The sequence below is a fragment of the Echiichthys vipera genome (genome assembly GCF_963691815.1).
Source record: "Echiichthys vipera genome assembly, chromosome: 4".
Classification (NCBI taxonomy): Eukaryota; Metazoa; Chordata; class Actinopteri; order Perciformes; family Trachinidae; genus Echiichthys; species Echiichthys vipera.
In genome coordinates, this window is record NC_139829.1 from 33,648,378 (window position 1) to 33,659,396 (window position 11,019).

Below are 11,019 nucleotides of genomic sequence, written 5' to 3' on the forward strand. Positions count from 1 at the left end.
TCACCACATGCGAGTCAGACGTCGTCATGCAAAACAACCCCAGGAACTGGTTTGAGCCGGTACAGGGACTGTCAAAGCAGGCAGATTAGCAGGCATCCACTCGAGTGATGTGTGCGTCTGCAGCTAGGGTTGTACATACACACCCAGCGACTGATGAAACACTCAAACACACCACACAGGGTTTGAAATGCAGTAGATGTAGATGTTTGCAGTGATGGAGGAATCCTTTATGCTCTTCTTGAGGAGGAAGAATCAGAGGGGTAGGAAGTGAAGCCTCCGCCTCCTCCCGTCTAAACCCTGTAATGCTACTTAGACAGGTTCTTATCTGCAGAGCAGGGATGATTAAATAGACTCCAACACAAACACGCCGCGCAGAGAAAGCCCTGCAGCCCCCACCCCTGCCAGACCAAACTGAGCCAAACTGGTTCACGCTGGTCTGGTGAGGCGTACAGCGCTGTGAGGGAAACCCTATGAAGGTTAACCACATCCTCTCTGTACTCCCCTGTAAATGCCCTCTGCTGCGTCAGCACAAAGAACAATACAGATATGAGTTCATCGTGAGGCTTTTTGAAAACCGTGAAATAAATCTAATCCTGGATTGCATGACTCAACACCTGAGCTGTATCCGTCCACCTCATGTCGCAGGCATGAGGTCACATCGGTTTTCTATTATTATGCTGATTGGGATTGATTGGCCTGAGGGGTTCCCCTGTTAATGGCCAACACAGCGGCCACAGCAGATGGTTAAAACATGCTTTATGTATAAAAAAATAATAATAATAATAATAATAAAAGAAATCATTTTGACAGGTGGTTTGATCTCTGATCAAAATGTAGCATTATTGGAGAAGCCAGGAATAGAAGATTTTACTGCTACGCTGGAGGTTATTTATTTCCTACAACTGCCTGAAGATGAGTTTGTTTTTATTGTTTTTGCCTCCATCTTTGTCCTTTCAGCCTCTCCAATCCTAAAGTGATGAAGGTCGACACCACCGTGATGCCCCTCTGTGTTTGAAACACAATAGACCCACAATCCAGCCTCAGCTGCCTGTGTTAGGATGAATCTGCCATTATATGACACCATTGTAATCCCCAATAATGGCACCAATGCCACGCTAATTAAAAACCATGGAAGGACCTGTGTAATAAAGACAAACAAGGGCTCAAAGTGTGTGTTCAACGAAATCATTTATTGGTAAAAAATGATGAACAAAGGATCATAGAAATGCAAATCATTGTGCTACAACACAACAACACATCAGTGGCCACTAATGACTTTTTCATATGACAAAGTGAAGCTGAGAGACAAGGCATGTGTTGAGGACAGGCATTCGTGGAAGGAAGGTTCTTCGGCACTATAGAGTCTCAGATGGCAGCCGTGCACCACCGTCAGCGCGGCGGTGTGCACCTGTACACGGGGCTGCTTCACAGTCAGGCATCCGCACCGATGCATCAACCAATTCAAGTCTCAGGGGGAAGGCGCGTATGCCCCTCCGTACTCCCGGTCAGTTGATCATGCTCCATCAGCTCCGGGGGCAGGACTCTCCGCCGTCACCTCCGTCCACGAGGCGACGGCTGCAGGCGTGTTGGCCTCCAGGCGGCCGGCTGCGCATATCTCCTCCGCGCCTGACGCTCTTTGTCCAGGCGAAAGGCGAGGCGCGTCTGCGGCGGTAACCCAATCATATGGGAAGTGTTTTCACGTTCGGCTCCCACACGAGCCGACGGAGAGACACAGGCGGTGAAAGACCGCTCGGACGCGGTCAACGCATCTTGAGCAGCTGCCGGAGCATGCCCGCGATCTGGAGGAACTTGTCCTTCTTCCGCTGCTTCAGAGCCATCAGGGCCCGGGCCGTCTCCTCCGGGTCCTGGGTGTAGGAGAAGATGCTCCTCACTCTCTCCTCCGCCTTCATGTCGCCCGTTTTCTGGAAGAGTCTCATCAGCGCGTCCTGGTTGACGCTCTCGAAGATGTTGCCCACGGCCTTCTTGCGGTGCGCCGTGTCGAACTTGTTGCCGTGGACCGACGGGCTGACGCGGCGGCATTCGGAGGTGGAGTACGACGACATGGTGCCTTTGTTTCTCCGCCGGGTGTCTTTTGTTCTCTGCTCCGAGAGTGGCCCTGCAACTCTGTGAGGATGAGTTGTGAGGTGCACACTTCTCTTTACGGCGGAGCGGCTTCTTGCTTGAGTGTGCGAGTCAGTGAGTGAGTGAGTGCCGGAGAGCTGAGCCCGGGAGTATTTATAGGGCTGCGGAGGGAGGCGCGCCCCGCCAGGACGCACTTCCAGCGGTGACATCAGCAGTCGCGAAGCAGACGGAGACGCCGCCTCTCCCAGGGCGCAGCGGCTCTCCGACCACACACACCGTGTTATAATGGTCAGCGTTTCCTATTAATTAGAATTCACTAGAAAAATGCATTATTGCTTTATAATGGCCATAGTTCAATGTAACCCGCCTAATACAAGCAGTTCAACATACAGTAGATGTGCACAAACAGCATCTTTGTGTGGTCTGTGATGTGATATAAAGAAGAAGGCTCACTCTGCAGAGGTAAAAGAACAATCACCGTGAAAACGCAGCATGCACTTAACAGAAAGTACAGTATTAAGTAGTAAGTATTAAGTGTTATCAACCAAATGCACATGATGTCAAACTCTTTATGGAGAAGAAATGCTCCCGTCTGAGTTAACTATATATATTGTTTACATATTGTTTGGTGCTTCGATCTAAGCACCATATAATAAACACATTGTGCATTGTGTTTGTGAAATCTTTACCTGCAAAGTGAGGTGTCGCTACAGCAGAATAAGTGGTCGCTACAGCAGAATAAGTGGTCGCTACAGCAGAATAAGTGGTCGCTACAGCAGAATAAGTGGTCGCTGCAGCAGAATAAGTGATATCAGTGGGGTCAAAAGGACAATATCGGGGCATCAGTTAGTGCAGGTGTAAAGCACCTGAACATGGAAACACTCAAGTAAAGTGCAAATGCTTTCCACCACTGGTGTGTTTAGCAACAAACAGAAAGAAAGCATGCACATTAATTATATATATAGTGTTTAATCTGTATAATGTATGATATGTCGTTATTAGCAGGGATGTGATGGAGGACACGGATGTGACACACACACAATGTGAGTCATTTGCGTCTTCTGATTTGTTATTCTTGCCGCTCAACAAGGCACGTAACAAGTTTATGAAGCGAGAATAAGGTAAATTAAAGTGTTAGTCTGTTCTCTAACGGAGACGTGTGTTTACCGAGTGAGTGGTTGCTTCCTGTTGGGACATCCATTTACACTGCAGCTCTGACGTAAACAGTCTTTAGCAGCAACTATGCTCATGTTATAATATTGTTTTTTACGCCTACAGTACGGTGTTCAGACCGCCATCTATGTTAAGTGCTTTAAGCTTTATTTAGTTACTAAAAGTGTGTCTTGCTGTTCCCAAAACTGCTACAGAAGATCATATCTAATGTTTTCCAGTCAGCGGTGCTAAAAATATTTGGCTTACATCTTGGCCTTCAGATGGCGGTGGGTTGTTTACAAGTGGAGCTGACCCGCGGCCCACGCAGCCTGGCTGATGTATGTTGATAAGGCTGCGAGGCGTTTCCCCCCCTGAGAGGCCACGCTCCTCATAAACAACCGTGTCATGTTGGTGTAGCTCTCATGCTTTCCCAAACAAGTGTCATTTCTACGACTGTATAGTCACAGCCTCGTCCCTTATATGGAAAACGACGGTCGGGAGCACAGGCTCAGGAAGTGTGTTTCTCCCTGCAGAGCTCTGCAGAATGGAGTTCATGCATGGTATGCCCGGAATGCGGCGGCGACTTTGCGTGCTGAGCCTAAAAGTGAAACAATACCCCGATCCTCGCTGACAGCTTTGTTTGCTAGAACAATGCGTGTCGCCACAGGATACCCGCGGGTCTCGAGATGGTATAGGGGACAGACAATATCGCCGCACTTCCACAGAACAAAAAAATGTCAGCTGGTGAAAACAGCGTATTTATGACCCCAAAAGTGTCCCGGCGACGCGAGAGGCAAGCAAACGCACAATATGATTTCAGCGAGGGGGACGGAAACCGGAGCCTTGAGCCGCTGACCCTATTCTTCTGTCCGCGCCGAGCATTCACGCTTTATCATAACAAAGGGGGCGCTAAATTTAACCGGCCGGTCCAAGTCCTGTCATCTCTTTCCCCCGCCGGTAGGAATTTTCAGGAGACAGTAGGTTTACTCCCTGGTGTATCCATTAAAGATAAGTTTCCTTCCACAGATGTTATGACACGACCCGCGCTCCCAAATATCCCTAAAATAGAGCCCCAGATAAGAAGGGAGGCCGCGTGTTGAGACTTTCACCATGTTTTAGGAGTCCTCTTGAATAAGGAGCACGGTCAATGTTCGCCGTTATCTATCTAGACTAATTATGCGATGGCGATTCCCTGGTTGTCGTCTTTGTTTACGATCGTCCTGTACTTTAGGTAATAAAGTGTGATAAGGAGAGTCTCTGAGAGCACCACCTGAATGGTGTCTCTCCGGGGCGAGACGCCTTCGCCTCCGTAAGTCTGCCGCGTTTGCAGAATCTTTCCGCATAAAAAAAAAATCAAGAATAGATTTCGGAATGCTCCGGACTGATTTCACGTGTCGTGATAACAAAACGGGACACGACGGGCGTGTTGTATAATGCAGCAGGTAGCCAGACACAAATAGCTTGACAGCCCCACACGGAGCATTGAGCCGGTGTCCTCTCTCCGTAATGTGAGAGCCATAACTCAGTTAGGGCGCACTCACACTGTCCGTCCGTCCCGTGCCCCGTGCTTTAGGGTCCTTGTCCCCCCCTCCAGGCCTGTTTGTACTCACACTACCTGGGCCTCGGCGAATGCTTCTTGCTGCCTATACGTCATCACGTCGTAACACGTCACACGCATTGATGACGTCGTCGCGATGCGTGGCTTTGTTTCCAAATCTTTCCGTAGACCTCGGAGTTTTTGTGCATCTTGTCGACTGTTTTTGAATCTTTTCATCGACCAAATCTGCAGTAAACACTCCACCTCCGCATCACACCAACGTGAACCTTTCGCCGCCATTGTTGTTGTTGTTAAATGTCCGCGCATGGTCCGTCTTTTTTTTTCTTTTCTATGTCGTAGGCCTCGTACACGTGCGCACACTCGTGCTCGTACACGTGCAAACACGCTTTACAAAAGCCCACCTCTCTCAAACGGGCCGTGGATGGATTACATTACAGTCGTGCTAAGACACGTCCTTAACCCTGGTGCTACTTTTCACACTAAATCATGTCAGCAGGACGGCCCTGGGGTCCAAAAGGCAGCGTGTACCTGGAAAAATAGATCAATTGATAGCAATTCGCCCTGTGTCTCAAGCTCCCCTGCACTTAAATGAATAGTTTGACGTCTTGGGAAATTTGTTTGTTTGTTTTCTGCAAAGGTAGTTGAAAAGATCAATGCCACTTTCTTGCGTCAAAGTTGTGGAAGTCAAATCCGTTCTCGGCTGGAAAAAAACCATATGAAGCAACGGCCATCATGTGACTCCTTGTTTTTGTCTGAATTAAACCCACAGGATGGTTAGCGTGCTGCTGGGCACTTGTAAAGCCTTTGGACAGGCCGAGGGTAAAGCTGCGGCCCTTTTTTTCCAGCCTGAATGCTAAGCTAAGCTAGCTTCTTATATAACAGGCGGTAACTATCTTCTCTTTATGTTTTTTTTTGCAAAATGTCAAACTATTGCTGTGAACGCAGCCGAACCATCAACACTGCTGTGAAGCCTTTAATGATTACCTCTTGTTCTTTCACACAAAGTCATAAAAAGAACAAACCAAACAGATGTCAGCGTTGTTATTATCGTTGTCGTGTTCTGTCACCTGAGCTGTGCTTGTTTTTTTACTATTCTGCTGTAATAACTGTCATAACGTATAAGTCCTGTTCACATTACTATAGATATTATAGTTACTGTTACTTTTGTGGTTGCTCGCATCGCTGGAAGTGTCTCTCTGTCTGTCTTTGTCTCTCTCTGTTTCTCTTTGTGTCTGTCTTTGTCTGTCTCTGTCCATCTGTCTGTCTGTGTGTCTGTCTTTGTCTCTCTCTGTTTCTCTTTGTGTCTGTCTTTGTCTGTCTTTGTCCATCTGTCTGTCTTTGTCTCTCTCTGTCCATCTGTTTGTCTTTGTGTCTGTCTTTGTCTCTCTCTGTCCATGTCTCTCTTTGTCCATCTGTGTCTCTGTCTTTGTCTCTCTCTTTCCATCTGTATGTGTTTGTGCCTGTCTTTGTCTCCCTCTGTCAATCTGTCTGTCTTTGTCTCTCTTTGTCCATCTTTGTCTCTCTCTGTCCATCTGTCTGTCTTTGTGTCTGTCTTTGTCTCTCTCTGTCCATCTGTCTGTCTTTTTGTCTGTCTTTGTCTCTTTCTCTGTCCATCTGTCTGTCTTTGTCTCTCTCTGTCCATCTGTCTGTCTTTGTGTTTGTCTCTGTCTCTCTGTCCATCTGTCTGTCTTTGTGTCTGTCTTTGTCTTTGTCTCTCTCTGTCTTTGTTTTAGGGTAGGGAGAAACCTAAAACATGCAGGACAGTGGCCCTCCAGGACCATAATTGCCCACCCCTGGTCTACACCTACTCCACATGAAAAGTGTCCTGAGATCACTTTGGTTAGGATTTGGCACTGTATATAAAATTGAATTGAATTACAACATGTGTTTAGTACAAATACCGTTTCACCCGAATGATGTGTGACAGATTCCAAATGACCTGAGAGGGAAACAGCGATGCTTGTGAAACCGTACATACAAACACGGAGGGACAACACATTGAAACCTTGTGATTCACAGACACTGAACGGCAGATCTCAGGTTATAGCGTGTTTGCTGTTCTCTAAAATGGACATGCTGTGTTTTGGAAATGCCTCAATGGCTGTTTGCTTTTTCTTGTGTAATCTGCAAACGTCCCAGATATCTGAGACAATCTCGGCATCCCACACGTGGTTAGCAGAGACGGCTTTATCAGGGGGGTAGTTCACAGCTCTGGTGAGACTTTGACCTTCGGCTTCACCGTCATATAATTCTGTTGAAAACCCAGAAAGGGCGACATTGATATGCCTTTGTTAGGAATATACGCAACACGTAGATACTGATGAAATTCAAGAGAAGGAAATCTACTCGTCAATATTAACGTTCCACTCACATGAAAACAAAGTAACAGCTGTTATAACATTCAATGGCCGGAAGCAGGATTAAATGCGTGCATATAGAGCGATAGCATACCCAGCTAATAATGAAAGATGAACCCCAGCAGGTGAAGTGGTTACAGTAAGAGAAGGCCTGTGTTTATATCTGACCCCAGGACCTTACTGGAATCTGTGGCTGGCAGCAAACACCCAGCATGTGCGCTGAACAAGTGGCTGCTTATGTAATATTACATGCAGGGACGACGGGGGGAGGGAGTCTCACTGGGACTCGCTCTTGTGGGTTTATTACAGAGAGGGTGGATGGAGCTTTCTTTGGACTCCAAAGGGAGAAGGCCGGTTCTGGAAGATTTCAGAATAGAGCCACGTAGACATGAGTTTAACTGGCTCCGCGGGTGCAATGTCTGATTGCCTGACATTAACGCAGGTCTACTAAAAAACAGCGGTGTTATTAGAGAATTAGTTGCGGTATCCAGAGCATCGTGCAAGCAGGGGGCCCAGTCGAGGCAGTAAAAACCGGTCCAATTATGGGAAATAAGAGTTGAAAATAACCATTACAAAATGCTAATGAGGGTCGAGTTCCCAGAAAAGGGTGAAATGGGTAACTCTTTACCTGCAGTACATCGTGACACATTGCACGCGGACAATAAACCCAGCATGGCTTAGACTCTCTTACAGCGTATCATCAGACAAACCTTATTAAAAAAAATAGACTTTATTTAACATACTGCGTGAGTTTTACAGCCGCCTCATAAAGTATCCTCTTGTTTTTATGTCCTGCTCATTTCTTACACAGAATGCGGTTAAAACGAGCGCCGTCTCGGGTTAATTGCGTCGAAACCTGCACAAAGGCTTCAGAGGGATCACTACGGTTGTTTTTTTTTAATGAGGCGGGCGGAGTGGTACATGTTTCACAGCCCGCTGGGGTGAGCAGCATCAGAGCCACAATAGACGAATAACACTTGCACGCAAAGCGGAGTTCATGTTTCCTCTTTCCTCCGCTCCTCCCTCTCTCACTTGATCTGCCCCCCCACCCCCACCCCCCCTCTGCCGCCCAGGGACCGGTCTGTACACGCAGATTAAATGACTGAGCGCTGAACCCACCAAGGCAAGGCACCATTACACTGAACCGGCTCAATCCGGCTACTGCTGCCTGCTTCACGGCTGGCTGCGCCACAGGGGCCCCGAGGGCAAATCTACTGTACATCTGTCCGCACGATGCTCCCCAGTCAGGATCCTGAACTGTGCCTGCGTGTCCAGGCCCCACTGGATCAGGTGGATCATATTAAGGTCACTGGTCTACAGGGCGGTCGTTGAAAGTGCTGTGCACCCAGAGCTGTTGTTTGTTTCCTTGCACATGTATTATGTTATATGGTTTTCTCTGTTCCTGTGCATAAAGATAATTGCTTCGTAACATCAACACAAAGCTTTTTAGTCGCTGGGTCAGTCCGCCATCTTGGTGCAGACTAAAGTATTGGACCAAACCATTTGCATAGACTGGCGATCTTCTGACTTTTTCATTATTCAGTGAATTACCTTGACAACCAAGCAATTTACTGACACAATATTTTGTACAGACATGCACGACCCCCACAGGATGAATCCAAATATTGGAAATGAGGAGCTCTTTTCCAAAACGCTATAAATCCATTTTAATAGTTTTCAGGAAAATCTCATTTTTTACCCAGACCCACACATTTGGATAATATTCATTAATCTTGTCTAAATGGTTTTTATGGCTCAGTCTGAGCATGTTGAACGGACGGACGACACAAAAAACTCTCCCGCTTCAGAGCGCCGCCATGTTGGATCGCATAGAACGCTCACTGAATTCTGATTGGTCGAGAGGACGTATCGCATTAAGGCTAAAAATAGGTTTGGCGCTGGTCGCGGTTTGGAAAGGAACTGCATCTTGAGAACCATTTTAAACAGGGACTCTCAACTTTTAACTTTTTGAGTCGCTCTCTGTTTTCTTTGTGGTCGTTTTCAGTCATTTTCAGTCGATATTTGTTTGGTTTTGGTCGTTTATTGTCATTTCGTTTCTCTTTGTAATAGCTTTAGGTCAATTTGTGGTCATTTCGCACACCTTTGTGACGGTTTTACGTCGATTTTTAGTCTATTTGCATTTATTTGTGGTCATTTTGAGTCATTTGTAGTCACTATTTGTTTGGTTTTGGTCGTTTATTGTCATTTTGTTTCTCTTTGTAATAGCTTTAGGTCAATTTGTGGTCATTTTGGACACCTTTGTGACGGTTTTACGTCGCTTTTTAGTTGATTTGCATTTATTTGTGGTCATTTTCAGTCATTTTTAGCCGGTATTTGTTTGGTTTTGGTTGTTGAGTGTCATTTTGTAAAGGAACTGTATCTTGCGGACCATTTTAAACAAGGAAATATAGCGATTTGGCAGAAACATTGATGAAGCAGTGAAAAGGTCCTGTAAACAGCAAAGTGGCTCAAAATGTGGCTTTTATCTCGTTTTGGAAAAGAGCTCTTCATATATACCACACAATTGGCCACAGACAAGGTCCCTTAAGGGTAGATTCTTTTCAACTAGCGATCATTCAGTACACAATTATATTTGTCCAATACGTTTGGTTTATCCCAAAACTAATGCGGTCCCATCAACTTCCGCAGCACTTTGTGTTTAGTGCTAAGGGGTGACGAAACGTTTTACGGGGACGGTCCGGAGGCAGAAATGTTTCTAACTTGGTGTAAAAATAAACCACAAAGTCAAAAGATATAGGTAGCAGAGTCTACCAGATGACATCCCAATCACATTGTGTTTGCTTGTGCAGTTAACATGTATTATTATATTATTATATTATTATACAGACTTTATGGTGAAGGGTCAAATGCTATTTACATAACATGAATACCCTCGTCAGTTCAAAGCTCAGATCAGCACGGAGATCAAAACAGCTATAAAACACACACATGCCCATACACACTGTTACACTTTCTGTTTATCATTAGCCGAGGCGGAGCGGCGCAGTAAAGCGCCTTTCACCCGTGGGTGAGGTAACCCTGGGTGCACTGCTGCTGACAGCTTAGCAGGAGCTCAGATACCGTAGTGTCTCCATGGTAATGCAGCGGACGGCAACAAGGGAGTCAGTGGGTGGAGGTGGGGGTGGGGGTGGAGGTGGAGAGAGAGACAGGAAGAACACTGCCAGGGTTTGACTGGGTCACCATAACACCGCACCAGCAAATAAGCAGTGACTCAGTGTGTCTGAGGCACTGTAACGTCCTGTTATCACTATCACCATGGAGCCTGGGTCAGTCTCAGCCGGCGGAGTGAACTGGAAACAGTGACAGTAAAGTCACTGGGTACAGGCGGAGTTTCATATACACACAGTTTTTAACAACCGTAATTAGACTTAACACCCTACACTGTAAGCGAATGTTCCCGCGACATATGAACCCCTTTCTTTTATGCTTCATTTATTCGTCAAATCTGTGTTTCCGTATGCTGATTCACACGGACAATGAGAGGTTTTTCCAGTACAACCGCAGTCTCCAATAGTCTACTACGACACAAACGGCCGGATGTGAGACGGTCAAATGTGCTGACCCCACGTTAAGTTTACAGTACAACAGAGAACCACATGAATTGGTGGGGTTTGGTCGCGTGCCAGGTAGAGGAAAGTGCTGGAGCCGGTCGACGGCAGGTCCATTGTTCATCGTGGCGGGAGAGCAAGGTCATAGCAGAGGGACCGGAAGGAGGAGTGGGCAGGTCTGAACTGATGAACAAATCATCTGTGGCAGGAGTCTTGAGTGTCATGTCGAGTGTACACGTGTGTTAAGTCTGAGGCTTGTATCTCTTTTTAGTTAAAGGCTTAATGGAGACTCATTTCCCTT

General features: G+C 46.6%; 1 protein-coding gene across 1 annotated transcript; it reads right to left on the reverse strand.

The window, feature by feature from the left end:
- Positions 1-1,177: 1,177 nt before the first annotated feature.
- On the reverse strand, positions 1,178-2,193 carry tcima (transcriptional and immune response regulator a). The gene has a single exon (XM_083912683.1). It carries the CDS (start codon positions 2,061-2,063, stop codon positions 1,761-1,763), a length of 303 nt encoding a protein of 100 aa, XP_083768809.1. The 5' UTR covers positions 2,064-2,193; the 3' UTR covers positions 1,178-1,760.
- Positions 2,194-11,019: the final 8,826 nt, after the last annotated feature.